We start from the raw sequence: 19,463 nt of genomic DNA on the forward strand, positions 1-19,463 counted from the left end.
ATGTACATAGTGCCATAGAAGCACAGAGGAGAGAAGGCTGTTGTGTCTGAGAGGAGTCAGGGAAGGTTTCATGAAAGAAAGATGAACATTTGAATAGTTTACCAGGAAGGGTAAGATGTTCCATGGAGTAGGGATACCATGAGCGAAAAGTCAGAGGTGTGAAAGAGCTGAGTTTTACTCGAGGATGAGCGCTTTGGTCAGCCTGGAGATTTAGGGTGAATGTAGGGGGTGGTGGGCATCGAGGCTGTTATTAATTTCCTTATTCAGGTACCCTATGCACTAACTAGCTTTTGTGCCACAATTTAATCACCTACCACCATCTATTTATAGCATTTCTATAGGAAAATTAATTGTGTTCTAAATAGCCATCTTAGAATGCAGTCTCGAAGATAGAACCTGTTTTTAAGCTGGGACTGATGTTATTAGAAAATTGGCTACATTGCCTGTATAAGTTATCTGTTGCCACAATTCCGCATAACAACCATAAAACCTAAGCAGCATGAAAACAATTAGGATTTATTGCTCATGCACTGGAGTGTTCATCTAGGTCGTTCTTCAGATCTTGTCTGGGGTTGGCTCAGCAATTCTTCTGGTCTCCGCTGAACTTGGACTCATGTTTGGAGGTTCAGCAGAGACTCACTGTCTGTCAGCTGATGTAGGATGGCCTGGGCTGGGATGACCGGGGCAATTCACCACAGGCCTCTCATTGTCCTCCTGGTACCAGCAGGCTAGCCTGGGCATGTCATTTTCATGGCACTGGCAGAGCCTCCTTTTTAAATCACATCTACTAACATTCCCTTGACCAAAACAATTTCACATGGCTGGGTCCAGAGGCAAAGTGGGAACCTACACTGTGAAGACTCTTGGCAATGGGCATGGATACAGGGAGGGGTGAAGAATTGGGACAATTTTTAGCAGTATAGTATGTGGCTCATAAAAACTAATCAAATCAAGATTTCATTATAATTCTAGATCTAATGGAAGAATATTATTTCTCATTTTATTTTTCTGATTTCCTTTACAAAGCACCTATCTTTTGGTCTTCGTTAATCCCAATCTCTTTTTAAACATGCTGGGCCAAAGTCAGAGAAATCAGAAATGAGGAAAAGATTGCAAGTGAAATCTTAAAAGAGAGAGGTAGCTATTGAAGAGTAGCCATTACATGCACTGTATAATTTCAGAGGCTCCCACCCAGCTCCTGTCCGTTTATAGGACACTGAAACCCAGAGGAATGCAGTGCATCACTTACATTCTTCCAACCAGGTTAGTGACTCACTCAAAACTTATGACCCAATCATCCCAAGCCCAGAGCTGTGTCTTGTAAGGTACATTCTCCCTAAACTGTTTCATGCGTCTCCCTGATCCCTTCCACTCCCCACACAAATAATCGTTTTTATAAATAAGTTAGTTTTAGGGGAAATTGCATTCTGTTATAATTTACGTGAAAAGTATGTTCTCATTTGACTTTTCCTTTTCAAGCTTACTCATTGTATGTACTTAAACCGGAATTTAGTAATCTCCTTACACAAAGACACATACACACACACACACACACACACACACACACACCCCTATTTTGCTCTGCCTCTCTCTACCTGCACTCTTCCCATGAGAAAGGAAAATTTTAAATATAAAGGTTATATTAAATCAGCTTGAGTTTGGTGTGTTAGCCTTTGAATTACCTTTGCCAGACTGTTAAGAAGCTTCAGAGAGGTCATTGTGTCACTCAGTGTCAGTCAGAGACAATAAAGCATGCCCTGTGAATTTTGTGAGAAATGGGATTAAAGCTTTAGGGAGGTATTCTTTCACACTAGCATCCTTTTTCCCTCTGCTAGAAGTAACCACGTGATTGCATAAGACCCAGGTCAGGGCTCAGGGAGGTGGAAGGAAATACTCCCAGCATTTCCACAGTGGCAGTTTTTTATTGATGATAAAGTTATGGACGGGGTTATTTTAATTAAGAACTAATTTTTTGCTAACAAACTTTCTATATGGTTTCTGGGTCCATAGATTGGTCTGTGGCTATCTATGTAAATGGCCATTTAACAGTAGGCTGTATTAAAAGAAGATTGTATGTAGGATTTCAGAGCATCATGGAATTTTAGATCTGAAGGACCAGGAAAATGCCAGCTAATTTGTTACATAGGGTTCTTTCATATTTACTCATTCTTATAACTTTTTTTTATACATTCAATGATTGTTTCTCTTTTTTTCAGCTATTTTGCATGTTAACTTTTGCCAAACTTTGAAACCCTCTGAGGAGAACTATATTGCTCTGTCTCCAAAATATTTATATTTGAGGCCTATCTTATAGAAAATTACATCTTAAAATGTTTTTCACTTAAAATATCTCTCACCATCCTGGGTGCAAGGCCATTGCGGACTAAGGCAAAATCCTTCTCTGCCACTACTGACCTTCATCTCTTTGGTGGGTAGATTTTATATTTTATTTTTCTAAACAAGGGAAAACAGTTATAGTTCCACCTCCTATGTGCTTCCTCTCGTCTGAGTTGTAAGTTCAGTACGTGCACATGTGTAAGATTTCAAGTGCAAAAGGAGAACAGAGTAGGAAACAGATTTTCACAGTCCCCGTCTGGGTCCTTGCGTAAGTGCCAACGTAAAGCTATTCACCGATCAGTGAATAGTATCATGTTGCCTGGCTCTAAGGCATTTGAAAATCCAAACTTAATAAGCAGATCAATTGGGTGGGGGAGTTGAGATTATTGTTTGGCATTCCAATGACATGCAGTGTTGTCAAAACCTTTTTACTCCAGAAATAAAATTACAGGAGGCATATAGATACCTTTCAAAATGTCAGGAAAGGGAGTTGGGGGGGATTTAGTTAAGAATAGTGAAAATATACCACTTATCACAGGAAGCATACACTGCGAGCATCTGGGTATCTCAGGGTAAAGGGTGAATTTAATGTGGGTTGGGGAGGGGGAGGTCTGCCCTGAATCCAAGCAGGTAAATGAATTAAGCTGAATGTCTGCAAAGAGGGGACTTCTGGGTAGAGGTGTGAGCTCCTGGGCCAAGAGAGAAGTCAAATTACTTAACTCCTCAATTTTTAGGAGCTTATAATAACTGTGTTTGTATTCCCCTTCAGAGCAAAGGGCAACTTGAGGGTTAAGTCTTGAGGGAATCATTCATATCCATTTCTCTTTCTGTCCCACTTATTCAACTTATATATAAGGGCTAACTTGGGTTTAAGTTAAGATTTTACACATTTCTGGGGTTTCCCTGCTCCCTTCAAATTTATTGCCACCAACTTACTGATGTCTGAAATTTTTTTTAACTTGAGACAAAGCATTCCATTCTATAGTTAGAGATAATACTATAAATCTATAAGGACTATAAAATTTTATATAATTATATAAGATTTCTATAAATCTAGAAGACTATAAATCTAAGACTATAAATAAACCTGTTTATTTAACACATGGAATGGAATTTGGCTAAACTTAACACTTACTGGGTGCCTGTTCTGTGCTTGGTACTAATGAGGAAAAGAAAAGATGAACAAGTAAGACCCTGCCTTCCCATGACTGGGCTGAGGAGATGGAAATCATATATATAGTAATTACAGTGGGATACTACTTCCAGGAGAACCGAGATCTCTCTGTATCTTTCTCACCACTGGGTTCCTTGCATTTTTTACAGTGCCTGACTCATAACCAAGGCTTATTATTTTTTTTTAAGTCGATGGATACAGGGATGACTAGTATCATAAAGACTATAAAAATGGTTTGTACAAGGTACAGTGTTGATGCAGAAGGTGGAATGAACAACTTGGCCTTGGAGGGATGCAACACAGATAAGGAGAGTCTTCATGGGAGGTATTGAATCAGCTCATGAGACAGGAATAGGAGCTGTCCAGAGCTTCCAGAATGGTTTTCCAGCCAAAAGAATTAGTGTGGACAAAGGCAAGAAGGTGTGAAGTGACATGGACGTTCAGGGAGTTGTAAATAATTTGACAACCCTCTATAGTAGAATAAAGGCAGTAGGAGAATTTTGGCAGGTGAGGGCCTTCATAAATAAGTAACATTTTTGATTAGAGTCAAGGCAGATGCTGCTAGGTATCTGGGTGGGCATGCAAAATAAGGACCAAGGGAACTTGTTTCCACCTCACACTTTTAACTGAGGTTTATCTTGTTTACCTTCAAAAGTATTGGGATTTGGAAGCTAATTAGGGAGGTATATCTTAGTACGGAAACAGTAGAGCTTGATGAACTATACCAATACTGCTCCAATGAGATTTTATAACTTAGAAAGGTATTAAAAGAAAGATTTTGTATTTTCAAAAGTTAGAGTTTCATTACCAGATGATCATGTAAATAGATAATGCCACTTTACAAAGGGATCTGTCATTTAATAAGTGGGCTTTCTGCCTGGTTCCTTTGAACAGTGACATCATATAGGATTTAAAATAGTTGATTTTCACGTAACTTTCCAGAGAACCGTCCTGTGTGTAAATCAAGGCGCACTTGGATGGGTGAGAGTTCCCCTACCATAGGAACATGACTTGGATTTCTTGTACTACCCGTAGGGTGTTTCATTATTATGTACATAAATTCACTAGAAAGATTGGGTGGGATGAGTACTTCCTTCAGTTTAGACGTGTAATCTCTTTAGTTTAAAGAGAAGATCTATAATCTCTTTAGTTTAAAGAGAAGAGTTTTTATTTTGTTTCTTTGGACTGTTTGTGAAGCATATTCCAATATTAAATGAGCCCTACGTGAATAAAAGTGAGTTTCTTAAACTTAACCTTAAATGTACCTACTGACTATTAGCATCTTTAGGTTTGTGCTGAGTTGAAATTGATAGAAATGCTACCCTTCTTTCTTCCCACTCATAGTTCAGCTGCTGCTGCTGTTGTTTTCTTCTACTTTCATTCTATTAATTTTTGGATAAAATAACTCCTTATTTTGCATGTTGAGTTTTAACGTACGTTCTCCACTTGATAGAGGCTTTAATTTTGAGGGAAAGGTTCTTGGCTGATTGCGTTAGTTTAGCGGTTCTAGAATAAGATGTTTGTGGGGAGGGGCGGCAGAACCCTGTCATTGATCCTCTCTTTATAACTGTGCCCTTTTAGCTGGAACCGATTACCTGTGTAGTGCTTCTGGCCCTGTGCAGACTGAATCACAAGGAAGAAACTTTACATAAAACATTTATACTAAATGTTTGGTATGCTGGCAACATAAATCAACAACAATATCCATTATAAATTCATCCCTTTATCAGTATTATCTTGATAGAACTGATCCCAATGTGTGGGAATTTGAACACTGCTTCAATACATCTAGCCCTGGGTAATTAATTATTCAGGGCACAGAGAACCTGGCCCCTGTGCTGTAGAGTAATTCTTCCTGGTCAGCGTTAACTCCACTGGCAATAATAAATAGAAAAAGTCTCTAGTGATGCCAGTATTTTAAAGTGATTAATCATCTTTCCCCCCTTCGCCTCCCCCTTAGTTTTCTTTAACTAGGATTTTTCAGCAATAAATCTTTAACAATACAGGTAGGAATTGTTCTGTAATTAAATTTTGCCCTGCTTAATTTCTTACCTTTTATGTACGATTAAAAAAAGTGTTACATTTTAAGGGGCTCTGATCAAAATTCTAACCAAGAAAAATCCTTTTATAGAATACTGAGAGATTCTCTGTGGAAGATTAAGCTCTTGATTTTGAATATTAGATAGAGAACATATTCATAAAAATTGTTCATCAGCACCAGTTGGGGTGTCAAATATTCTGAAGTTTTGAATTTCTTCACTTTCTTGCATACGGGTTTTCTGTATTAGGAAAAGTCTGACATATACATATGTTCCCAAACTGAGAGAATACTTACTTATTTCTTAACTTTCAAATAATTGATGTGAGCTCTGTAGAAAAGGGAGATTTTTCGTCCTTTTGTGGTACACAGAGTGCACTTGCAGAAATGGCAGGTAAATGCCTGACCGAGAACGACCATGTATTTTCAAATAATGCCCTATAGAGCTGACTAGCCATCATGTATATTCTGGGAGACAGGGACAGATGTGACATATCTGTTGTGACACACTTCTGTACCACCAGTCTGTGGCTCGAGGTGACTCCCGTCCCTCCTCTGATGCTTTCCCCTGCTGCAGGACAACACAACGACGCACGGATGAACCTTGCCATTGCTCTCACTGCTGCCAGGTATGGGGCTGCCACGGCCAATTACATGGAGGTCGTGAGCTTGCTCAAGAAGACAGACCCCCAGACAGGGAAAGAGCGCGTGAGCGGTGCGCGGTGCAAGGACGTGCTCACAGGTATGCGAAGGCTCAGGCAGGGAGGGATTTCCTAGCATCTTGCCTTGCCTATATAAAGACTGAACGATAATTTTTCTGTCACTTCTCTTTTATTGAAGCGAGATTTCAGAGTCCTATTAATTATATTCCTTATTGTCAACAATGACTGGTTTCACATGAAAATTTTCCCTTGTAGGACCTGGCAATTTTTCCTCTTTGTGTTAAACAATAATGATGATCATGATAATAATAAATGCCCACAAAATTCCCACAGCTATGAATGCATTCTGTTTTCTTTACAAGAACATGTTATTAAGAAAATTCACTAATGTGCCAAGTTTCAGAGTATCATTTAGGTGACATAAGCAGTGCGTTTACATGTCGTTAAAGTCAATCACTTTAACTTTGGTGAGATTTTCATGCCCGTCCAGTTCTATGGCCGTGTGGGCGAAGGTTCAAAATTACATCGTTTCCTTCAAAACCAGCACTGTGAAATATATCATCTCACGGCAACACTGCTCACACATTTGAGTTTTAAGGAGAAAGCGGCTAATTTACTCGCTTTCTTCCTATTTGGCACTTTAATGCCGGGCATTTTGCAAACTAGAATGAGAGCTGAAATGAAAAAGTGGCATGTTTTTCTTCCTGTGGTTTGGACTTGGTTTCAATAAATTTACTCACATGCACACCTTTTGTGTGGCTTCTCAATGACTCTGGTTGCCCGTGTCACTTAGTGTGGCATACAGTATACTCCACCATAGGTTAAGTTAAGAGATGAATTAATAATCCAAAGCGTCAGTGAGCAGAGAAACGAACGGGGTGTGTGATTGACGCTGCTTTCTTTCACAGGGGAGGAATTTGATGTAAGAGCCAAGTGTGTTATCAATGCCACGGGACCTTTCACAGACATCGTGCGCAAAATGGATGATAAGGATGCCGCAGCTATCTGCCAGCCCAGTGCTGGCGTCCACATCGTGATGCCTGGTTATTACAGGTACCCGCGTTCCCACTCGGCCATCGTCGTCAGAGAACGAGGGCCGCAAGAAATGGTCTACATTTATTCTTGTAGCACACCTTTCTTACTAATAGATGGTCTAGCTCACTGTTCAAAATGAGAAGAAATGTGTAAAAAAAAAAAAAAAACTCTTCCAAAGCACAAAATACAAACCAGGCTTGTGTATTTCTTAGCTTTTATGGCAATACTCCTTTCTATGAGTTAGTGATTTGGGATCTATTTTTGTACTTTTTTCAGTGTACTTATCATCAGAGGCTAAGCCTTACTATTTTTGAATTTTAATTTTCATTAAAACCCTAAAAATAATTTTTCAAAAATGTCCATAAAGGACATTTTCATTAAGACACTAAAAAGTTAATTTCATAAAATACCCAGATTTGCTTATGAAGAATCTGAAAATGAGGACCACTCAAGTATTCTTGTTTATAACTTTTGAAATGTGTTTTGAAAAATACTATAGCAAGTAAAAATTGGTTATTATTTCTGATTTATCATATTAACAAAGATAATCACAGGTAGAGAAACAGATAGAGGTGAAATAAGAACAGCTATTAATTGAAAATCATTTAAAAGTTAGGTGATGGACGTGAAACTGAGATTTTTGTGTGTGTTTGAATTTTTAATATTTTTTTATTTTTAATAAATTAGAAAAGAAACATTTATATGATCCTAACTAAGAAATTGATAATTATTACCTCTCATGTACATTTCAAGACATCTGGGGAAAAATTCGTGTGTCTATGCTGAGTATGGAACATTTTTATTTCCACATGTGGTAAATCTAATAGGCAAACTAGTACATAATTCTGTGAAATAATGATTGATGCTCAAGGTATTCATTAAGACATTATTTGTAGTTGAGAAATATTACAAACCACTTCAGTTTCTAACCTTAGGAGAATGGATAAGTAAATTATGGTGTACCTGCACAAGGGAGTATTATATGTTCATTAAAAATTATAATTATAAATAACATTAGTGTCCTAAGAAAACGCTAGTGATACAATGTTAGTTTAGAATGGAGGATACAAGATTGTATGTGTAACACGATCTAAGCATTATATAAGTATATAGAAAAGAGATTAAAAGAAATATGTTAAATACCAATGGTGATTATCTCTAGGTGATGTGATTATGGGTAAAAAGGTAATTTCTAGGTAATGTGGTTAGGATGAGAGCTATCTCTTCCATATTTTAATAACTTTCCATAAAAGATATATACATTTTTCATATTTGATAAAACAGATGTACAGATCCATGATATTTCATTTAATATCTGCATTCTTCTAGAATGCTATCCTGCTATGTAATAGATGATACTGCCTTATTAATTATCAGTTTTCCAGTAACTAAGTCTTCTTGAAGAGAGTCCAAGATATACCTAATTGTACCAAACACACTTCTAATGAGAAAGATATTACACTTCTACCAAGAGGAATATTAATGAAATTTCTTATCCACCAGCTTCCAAGGTTTCTTTGTCATTTCCTAAATGTCTACGTGTAATTGGTAGACAGTCATTAGTATTTTCACTTAGGACTGGAGAAACCAAGGTGCTTCCAGTCTCAATAATAAAAACTTATGCAGTGGTGCTTAATAGAGTTTTAAAAACTGCTAAGAGAAGTTTAGTTCAAATGAAAAGGAGAGAAGTAAATATATGTACATGTTGCAAATGTTTTTTGTATATAGAGAAGTTTTCAAAACTAGTTCCAGACCCAATTATATACATTTATTTTGTGTTGGGTAAAAATATGCAAGGCCAGCTAGTTTGTCAGTTTTTTGGAGTTGTTTTTTTTAACGTTTCGTAGAGTACAGATGTAATACCTAAACTATAGACACACACATCAACATAATCCTTATATTTGTTTAGATCTTACTTGATTCAACATATTTTCCTGTACATTCTGTTTCGTATCTTCTTCACTATTGTCGCATGATGTCAGAGGACACTTATTAGTATTCTGTATTATTCCCTGTGTTATTTCTGCCACTTAATAATGACATTGTTTGCGACAAGCCATTTTATTCTGCAAACCTTAGTTTGCCTATCATTAAAATGGGAAGGCATTCTGCTCTTTCCAGTACATAGACAAAGACAGTATGAAGAGTAACTTCAGGTGATACCTTGGTAAAGAACTTCCTGGCTTGTTCATCACTTTACCTCTTGCTAACTCTGTGACTTTGGGAAGCTGCTCATTTCAGCTTCTGGTTTCTTATCTCACGATAGTACCTATTTGTATACATTTTGACAATGATTCTTTATTTACTTTTTATCTGTTTTCTTGACTGATATATCCCCAGCTCCTGGTATATTATCTGGCACATAATAGTGACCAGTAAATATTTTTTGAATGAATCCTACTAACTTTTTTGTGATAACTTGCCCAAATTGAGATTGTTGCTTTTTTTAATTAAAATTTTAATATAATACCTATAAGGCAATTTTAAATATATAGATATTAAAATATAAAAACAAAATGTGATTCTTCATTTTACTGCCAAGATAACCCCTGTAGACAAAAATAAACAAAAATAATCACTATAGAAAAATAGAAAGACATAAAAAGAAAAGTGAAAGCCTCCCTCTTTTCCTCATGCCCCCAACTTCAGTTTTTGATAACACTTCCTTCCGATTCCTTCCATAAAATTTTGTGTTTATATTTGCACAAATGTATATCCTTTTAAGTTTTTTTTCATGAAGGAAGTCGTGCTACACATATGTCCTGTACTATGCTTTATAATATGCTAATAACAGAGCAGATAGGTGGTTTTTAAGAAATATAAATATATATCACCTGCATGTATAATAGTATTTTCAAAACAGAATACCTTTCTTAATCCTAAAAATTAGGCATTAGCTTTGGGCCCCTGCCTATAAGTCATGAAAGTGTTAGTCACAGCTGGGTCTATTTCAGTCTAAGATGCAGTAGGTGATCTCATTCTACTTTGGGAGGAATTAATATCTCCATTTTTAGCACCTTGAACTACAACCACTACACATCGTGTGGGAAACCTTAGAGGAGTGGTCTGGCAGCCCAGTTCCTGTTCAGGCTCTGTTTCAGATGAGTCCCTTGGTTTGGGATTACAGCCTAGGTTAAGCGTTTGGTCCCTCTTTCAGCACTGACCTTGAGCAGCTGTATCGCTGGCATCCCAGAGGGATGTTTTACTTTCCATATCAAGTCATTGTCTTGGGTGGGTTGGGGTCAGGAGATCTCAGCCTGAAATGGTTCTCTGGATTTCTCAATCTCACTCAACAATTATAACTCAAGGGTTCTACTAGGTCCTCAGAGACGAGTCAGACCTTCTGGTGCTGCCCTATAAACCAGCTGATAATAACTTAAGGCCTAGCATTTCAAGTAGAACCTGATCAGTTTGGCAATGCAACGAGTTCAGGAGCCACTGATTTATTGACTTTAGGCGGCTAAATGGAGAGTGAGGACCAGGTATGCAGTGTATCCTGTTGGGCTATTTTCAGGGTATCTTTATGGAATTTATTAAGCTTGTTATGACCCTAACTAACATTCCACATGTGGAATTATCTTGTGCCATGGTAGCAGCTTTCTCTCTCTCTCTCTCTTTCTCTCATTCTGGATTGTTTTAATTTCATAAAACTCAACACACAGAAATCATTTACTTTTGAAGGCACTAAGAACATTAAGAAGGCATTAAGAGCAAATCTGGAATTTTCATCAGAGTTGTGGGTAGATGCTCTTACAAAAGCAGCAGCAATACACCAAATGACTGAAATACATGAAAATAATCATCTCCTCCTTTTAGCCTACAGATGCTTTTTATTGCTGACGAAAGGTCAATTTTTTTTCTATAACGTGTGTGCATACTGCTAGCTCCAACACTGATTGCTAAGTAGTTAACAATAAATTGATTTCAGTTTAAATAAGGGTACTTCAGGACGGCAATGGTCTGCATGAGAAAAATGTTCATTAGATCTAATCCTAGACACACACGTAAATTAGCAGCCAGCTTTTCCTGCTGATGTCAAGTGAATTATACATATTGAGAAAAGACCTATGCCTCACCGCATTGTATATACCATCACTATAGTTGATAGTCATTTTCAAACTTTTGTGCCACCTTGCAGAATTAATCATTTGTAAGAAAACAAACTTTTCCCTAAGGGTGAGTTATGAATTAGGTAATTTAGAACCGATGAGAGGTATTTCCAAGTGGATTCTTAAATTTTTATACCATTCATTAATAGCTTTGGCTTCCCTCTGTGCTTGTTAATTTTATGTTTGACACATATGTCTTCACTTAAGCAGTTGATTCTCTACAGGGTCCAGTTATGTGTGTGTTGGTAACCATCACATTCACCCTTTAAACTGCTTTTTATTGCACTGAAAGATTTTAAAAGATTCAGGAGTTGTGCTTTTCTAACAGCATTTCATGTCTCAGTTGCTGAATATTATAATTTTATGCTGATGTTGATCAAGTTTATTGAGTTAGACACATAATATGATATCTGGTCCATAAAATGATGATATATAAAATATACCAACATGTAATTTGTTCCTTAAATATTAGAATATGGAATTTATCCTTTTGTTTCAATATAGCACTATTTACCAAATTAAAAGTTTGAACTCATGAGTTACTTTCTAATCACAAAGTGACTTATTTAATCTAAGGGCATATCAACCCAGGATCAAATTAGGTGCTTACAAAACATATTTTAACTAGTTTCTTTTAAGATCTTTAGAGAGTTTTATGGCAAATACAAAGAAAAAAATATAGGCATACAGAGACTGAAAATACTCCATATTTGTAGTTTTCAATGTATTTTTAAAAAGTAAAATTATTTCCTGTAAGTAACCCTGAGTGAAGATGAGATCTTAGCTGAAGGTTTAAATGATTGACACACTTCTGTGGTGCTTTTTGCATGTGCTAAATAGAATAACTGAGGCCTGTTCTCTCCTGTGTCTCATGTAGGCTGCAGATAGTGATTTCTTTCTGCAAGGCTGTGTGGACATGGCAGGCATTTCATGGGGCTGATGGGTCTTTGCAAAGAAATATTAGTACTCCTTATGGTTTAAATGAAGAAGATATATTAGCTAAGCTGACTGTAGGTTTCTTTTTCATGAAAAAGCCATTTTTGTTTTGCTTTTAAACAGTATTTAGACTCTCATCCTTACACATTTGAATCTGAGTTTCATTTTTTTTTTTTAATTTTAAGGGAATGATAAGCATAAATAGTTGACCGTATGCCCTTTAAAATATGTGGGTTTAAGAGGGATTTCTTGAAACCAAATAGAATTATATTTCCTATTCAAGAAATGTTATTAATAGAAGCTAAAAATATATTCACAGAAAATACCTTTAACATTGGCTCCTTATGAGAGTTCAGTCAAATTGAAACAGCTGTCTGAAGATCAGTAGTGTTCAACTGTTTAAAAGGGACACTTGCAGATTCCTTCTACTGCTTTAGCAGGACCTCCACAATTTTAGAATGGTTCGTGGATACATTAAAACAAGAGTTTCTAATGATTTAATAATAGAGCTGAACAGATTTTGTTAACGTTTATTTACACTTGCCTGTTCTTTCAAGTGTGTTTCACAATTTGGTTTTAGAATACTAAGTAGGTATTAGAAAAATTCTTGATTAACATTTTTGAAGGTTTTACATAGTCTGTCAGAAGAGGCGTCCTTGAACCTTGATTTAGCAGCATAATACACCAGCATCTTCTGCCTATTTAAAGATTTTCATTGCTAAGATATTACTCTCCTTTTTGACCTTATATCCCAGTACACTGTTATTTAGGTAGTAGTAGAAAACTGAGCCCTTTTCTCATGGATGCGCTTCTTGAGATTTCTGTAAAATTGAAATAAAGTAAGAAATCTCATATTTGGTGAAGTGGTACAAGCTTATTCAGGCACAACAGAGTAAAGAACTTTTTGATTACATTTTAGTTTCTAGAAAGTTAGACCCTTCACTTTTCTCATGTACTTCTGAGACCTTAAACTGAAAGACGTGCCAGATGTCAAATGTCCCAGGAAAATACTTTTCATAGACTTGAGAAAAGGTTGAAGAGCTATCCTTCATTGACCATCATGAAAGAAATTATAGACATTTATCCTGCTGACATTATCTGATGTGAATGGTCCAAGGGATATAAAAACCCAAACAACTGGAAATTGAAGTCCACTTACTTAATTTACCTTGCATTACTGAGTGGGGAGGCCTGAGTTCTGCTGTGGAATATTATTATTATTATCACACTTGCCCCATTCCTTTTGTGTTACCAGAATTATTTTTTCTTTTAGGAATTTCTAGATTAGGGTAGTGGCAATAAAAGTAACAGTTCATGTGTTTCTTGTTTGTTTATATGAGAATTAGTGAATAAAATAGTTTTTAGAATGCAGATTAAGAGCAAACTTCGGCTAATTTCAGAAATATATGACCCTTCTTTTTATCCCAGCCCAGAGAGCATGGGACTTCTTGACCCAGCGACCAGTGATGGGCGAGTTATTTTCTTCTTACCCTGGCAAAAGATGACTATCGCTGGCACTACTGACACTCCAACTGACGTCACACACCATCCTATTCCTTCCGAAGAAGACATCAACTTCATTTTGAATGAAGTGCGTAACTACTTGAGTTGTGACGTTGAAGGTAACTTATGAAGTTTATCCTCCCACTTTTATATGTCCCAAACCATTCCAGCTCTCACTGGGTAACTGCCATGTGTCCAGTCTGACTCATCTTCACACCTGGCCGCCTCTAACTCTTATGTGCTGACCACTTCTTCTGGAAGGTTTATGAGGGCCAAGTTATAACACAGTAGGAAGAAGTTGCCTTTTTCCCCTCTACTTTCCGCATCCGTATGAAACACATACCGTCCTTTTCTGGTCCTTTCTAATGGCAAGATTGGAGTGCTGTTATGGGAGCTCTAAACACCCATCTGCTCTTCCAGAAGAGTATGAAATGTTTGCATCACTATTTAATTTCTAGAGCTTGGGAAGATCTGATTTACAGATCTAGGATACCCATAGGAAATAATTAATCAGAGAAATGAGAGGATAGAGGTATGTGTTCTAAGAAATTTAGTGAGCTGTTATTATGTGGAAACTGGAGTACTGACAGTGGATTTAGCTAAGAAGAATAAGTATACTTGTTTTAATTGAAAAAGCCAAAGTTTTCTTCTTTCCAGTGCTAACCTGAGCATGCTTTCTTTTAACTTGGATGTCATAGTACCTTCTTTTAACTTGGATGCCATAGCATTTTCTCCAGTGGACATAGATGGTATAATGCATTTCTTTTAAATCCGTGCTAGTTTCAGAAGTTTCCCAACATTATTTCCTATCTCAGTTAATAGCCTCATCATCCAACTAGTCACCCAGGCTAGAAATGGCATGCTTCTCTTTGCTGATCCTTCTCTTTCCACATCCACTCCAACTCCCATCAATGCTCACTCTGAAGTATCCTGTAAATCCCCTCTCACTTTCATTACTCTGGGTCACACCTGTGTCACTTTTCACTTAAAGCGTTGCACTGGCCCCCTAACTTGCTTCCATATATTAGGTCTCTCTCCTCACCCAGTCTGGTCCTTCCATCAGAACTCTCTAAAACACAGTTCTGATCATCACTTCCCTGCACAAAAATATCCCTTTGATATCTCATCATTAACTTCAGGAAAAATTTTAAACTATCTCATATGGAATCTAAGGCTTTCCACGACTTGTCTTTGCAGGTTTATATTCAACTACTCCACTTACGTGCATTCAATAGTTTAATCATATTGCATTACTTACTATTTCCAAATCAGGTCATGCACTTTTTTTAAAAAAATTAATTTATGTATTTATTTTTGGCTGTGTTGGGTCTTCTTTTTTTTCTTCTATGCGAGGACTTCCTCTAGTTGCGGAGAGCGGGGGCCACTCTTCATCATGGAGCGCTAACCTCTCACTGTCGCGGCCTCTCCTGTTGCGGAGCACAGGCTCCAGACGTGCAGGCTCAGTAATTGTGGCTCACGGGCCTAGTTGCTCCGCGGCATGTGGGATCTTCCCAGACCAGGGCTCAAACCCGTGTCCCCTTCATTGGCAGGCAGACTCTCAACCACTGCGCCATCAGGGAAGCCCCAGGTCATGCACTTTTAAACCTTCATGCCTTGTTTACTTAGGTTGAAGTCTTGCTCTGGGATGTCCTTTCCCCCAACTTCTCATTTTGGCAAAATACTATTTATACTTCAGAAGCCAGCTATCTTTTGTAGTCCCCTAGAATGCTGGTCCAGTATATCACAACATTATACAATAGGTAATAGTCTAAGATATATTCTTACTTGGAGCTCCTTACGGGTAAGGATTCTTTATTCAGTTACAAAGCTTGTTATATATCTGGTATGCCACTCATGATTGTTTTAAATCAAAATGAATTAGTAATAGGTGCTTTCAGGGTTTTTGATGCTGGTAGCAATTCGAAAATCTTTCTATATTAAGGTAGAAAGTTTAAGATTTTTGAAACTAGTCTTCATCTGTTTATGTCAGGAATCTCCTCTAATGCTGGCTTCAATGGAGGACATGCAAAGACACATTTTTTGTCTTAAGGTGACTCACTAGCATCTATGAGTCCTTTTTCCCTAAAGAATTTTTTTCATTATGTGATCACACATTTACAGACAAACAAACTGCTTTAAAAAATGGTTTAGGGGATTCTCCTAGTTTAATTGATTGATCCATATTGTATAGTTTTAGTTTCTTCTAATTTCAAATAATGGATGTAATTTCATTTTGAGTAGATTCTCTTTGGATAGCTATAATAATAGTATAAATGTATTAAATGCACATAATTGAAATCTGTGTGGCTAAATTTATACTCTTTCACACACACACACACACAACACTCAAACATAGTTGTTTAAGAAATAGTCATGCCCTGTTTAATATCCATACTTAAGTACTCAAAATGCATTTCAATTTCAGCTTTTTTTTTCACCTTTTGCAAAGTAGGAGGAGCTTCATCTGGGTATGATTGTATTTTAATGTATTGATTATTGTTAATGAATCTTGCTTCATTTCACATTTACCTGGGTATGATATTTGTTAAAAGTGGGTTTATATTGGGCCATAAGAACAGGAAGTTTAGATTGTTAGGGCAAGAAATCAAATTAATTCAAGAGCAGAGAGCTATAGTTGACAGTTTCCAAATTCTTAAAGTTCAAATGCACTATCGAGAAATCTAACTGCTTATACGGGATGTGCTGGGAACAGGTGTAGGTTCCAAAAGGCTGCTGTGTCCATATCGTGGGTGGAGATTTCCATCAGTGAAAAGAGCCTTGGACTGGAGCAGAGATTGAGCCTGTACCCATCACTTTTATCCTGCTTATTAATAGGTAGGAGACTTGGTAATACCTGCTGGGACCTGCTTGGTCTACAGAGGTCTTTTCGGTTAACATACCTTTTGGTAGTCAGGTTAATTGGTGAAACTAACAAAGAGTTTTTGTCAGTTTTGATTTTTGGTAAAAGCGGAATGAAATTAATATGTGAACACCGTAAATCAGGCTTTTCCTCTGGTGCTCTCGGGACTCTTGAGATGACAAATTCTCCAGGTAGCAAATATCCAGGGTAAAAGCAGAAGTGACAGCTCTTTCGTGTACTTCGTTTATTTCCCGGTGCTCACCCTCTATCACACCTTTCTTACTTATCAACTTATCCTTTTAAAAGCAATGAATCAGCAATGATTCTTTATGGTTTCTTTTCATTCTTATTTCTACTGGACTGAAGGCCTCAGAGTATATGATGAATTACCCTCCGTCTTGGTAGAGTGCTAGTTAGCTAGAGTATGTCTATATCTAAAGTAAAGACATTCAAATTTGTATTTTTTCCAAGGAATTTTGGTGAAACCCAATACTCTCTTCTATACTGATGAAATGTGAAAGAGAAACTCAGCTTCAGGCACCATTCAGTTTTTTTGACTACATGCTGTTGCTACACATAGTTTAATCTCTCCATTTGTCTGCAGTGGGTTATGCATGCTTTATTTTTTAAAGCTCTACTGTTACTGAGCACTTTTTATGCTACACACTCTGCTAAGCATATTGCTTACATTATCTCTGATTCCTCGTAACAACCTTTTTAGTTTTATTTTGTGATTCCCATTTTATAGATGAAGAAACTGAGGCCCAGTGACTTTGTTTCCTTCCCATAGCTCATTCATGTTGGAGCCATGATATTGAATGCAAGTCAGTCTAGCTCTAATACTTGTGCTTCTAAATATTATGCAGTATTCCAATTGGTAGTCCTGGGTTTGTCTCATGATGTGATATTATATCCACTAGGGAGTGGATTAAGCCTCTCAGTTCATTTCATGGAAGCTGCCAGACACCTTCAAAATGATAGTGACCTTTGCTCTCGACTGGCCTTATTTGGATTTGAATGTTAAAGTAGAGGAGGTTTCATTTCTCATAACCAATCCCTTGGGCCAAGCAGTCTTCTCTACAGATTTAAAAAATAAAAAATTTGTGTAGATCCTAGAGGAAATACTTTTGAAATGGTTTGTATTCACCAGGGTTGAACTAATCATTTTAAAAGGATTTATTAAGTGGATGAATAAGTAAAATTCTGACAACAGTTTCTGAGCCTCCCCAAATGGCTATATCCTTGAGAAAAAAAAAAGTGTCAAATCTTAACACTCCATGCTGCTCACAGCAGCTGCCACACTTCTGCAAAATGCATCGGAACAATTCTGAAAAGCATTTTGCCTGTTGGGAATAAGACCATGTCTTCTTTTACGATTTAGAAAGCTTTCCATTCACAGACTGAATTTTCTAGATTACTTGTTTGTTCTTTCCTGAAACGGGTAATTGATAGTTGTGCAGTGTGTATTGGGTTAGGAAGAAAAATGATCTTTTGAAAAATGTATCATTAAGTCCGCCGTGTAGAGGTTAATCAGAAGGACGCAGTGGCGAAACTAAGCTGTGACCTAAAGGGATTGAGGAAGGCAGAAGATTTGCAGAGTGCTTTATCCATGTAGTTTTTCTGGAGTGCTTCTCTAAGCAGCTTCTCTAGTTGTACACAGGTTTTCACATATGCAATTAGTAGTGTTTATAGATTGCCTGTTATTCAATTAACAACGGAGCTGGCCATATCAACTCACTGCAGACCTGCCTTTTCACTGCCAGAGACTGTACCAGGGTTATCAACTTACACAGGCTTGGATGTCTTCCAGCTGTTTAATTATAGTGTCACGCGCTTTGCTTTTTCTAGTTTCATTAGTTTATAAATGTAATATGGTATCTTATTTCTGTGATTAACACTTCATTTCTGCAGGTTAAACATGCTGGTAGAGAAGGCATTGATTTCTGACACTGTTTCCCCTGTGTTCACTTAGATATTTTCACATGCTTTTCATTGATTTTTTGAAAGTGGCAAACATGAGAAAGAGCGCCCCAAAATGTATGGCTAAATAACTGATGTGAAGCAAAAGCGCGCATTTAGCTCTTAATTGTTACTTCCTGTGGGCTCCATTTTCTATTAACTTTCTTTTTTTTTTTTTTTTTTAATTTATTTTTGGCTGTGTTGGGTCTTCGTTTCTGTGCTAGGGCTTTCTCTAGTTGCCGCAAGCGGGGGCCACTCTTCATCGCGGTGCGCGGGCCTCTCACTATCGCGGCCTCTCCCGTTGCGGAGCACAGGCTCCAGACGCGCAGGCTCAGTAATTGTGGCTCACGGGCCCAGTTGCTCCGCGGCATGTGGGATCTTCCCAGACCAGGGATCGAACCCGTGTCCCCTGCATTAGTAGGCAGATTCTCAACCACTGCACCACCAGGGACGCCCTCTATTAACTTTTAAAACCAACACTTGTCTTGCCAAGTTTTTAAGAATAAAAATATTAATTATAATTGGAAACAATTACACAGCACTTAGGCTTTTCAACCAGCTGTGAAAAATGTCTATTCAACTTTACTATTTATATTTTATTCTTTATATATTTTATACACTAAAACCTGAATGAGTTATTTATCAGGGTTGTAATAAAAATAATTCTTAAACATGATGGTAGAAGGACTATTTTATTTCCTTACTATCCTTCTGAAAATATCGACAAGTACTTTTATACATTCTGGAGTACTCATGAGTTTTCTAACATCTGGGCAGTTGGCACTTAAAAATCAAGGTGGCATGGACTTACATATACTACCAAATGTAAAATAGATAGCTAGTGGGAAGC

At 37.2% G+C, this 19,463-nt stretch overlaps 1 protein-coding gene across 5 annotated transcripts in view; it reads left to right on the plus strand.

Moving 5' to 3' along the window:
- GPD2 (glycerol-3-phosphate dehydrogenase 2) overlaps positions 1–19,463 on the plus strand; it is a 144,926-nt gene that overhangs the window by 95,828 nt on the left and 29,635 nt on the right. For all 5 annotated transcript variants that reach the window (XM_082464997.1, XM_082464998.1, XM_082464996.1 and 2 more), the window contains exons 7-9: positions 6,127–6,291; positions 7,120–7,264; positions 13,720–13,913. In XM_082464997.1, coding sequence (XP_082321123.1) covers positions 6,127–6,291; positions 7,120–7,264; positions 13,720–13,913 — 504 coding nt within the window. The remainder of the gene's footprint in view (positions 1–6,126; positions 6,292–7,119; positions 7,265–13,719; positions 13,914–19,463) is intronic.

This window comes from Balaenoptera physalus (assembly GCF_965194825.1).
Source record: "Balaenoptera physalus genome assembly, chromosome: 6".
In the NCBI taxonomy this organism is placed as follows: domain Eukaryota; kingdom Metazoa; phylum Chordata; class Mammalia; order Artiodactyla; family Balaenopteridae; genus Balaenoptera; species Balaenoptera physalus.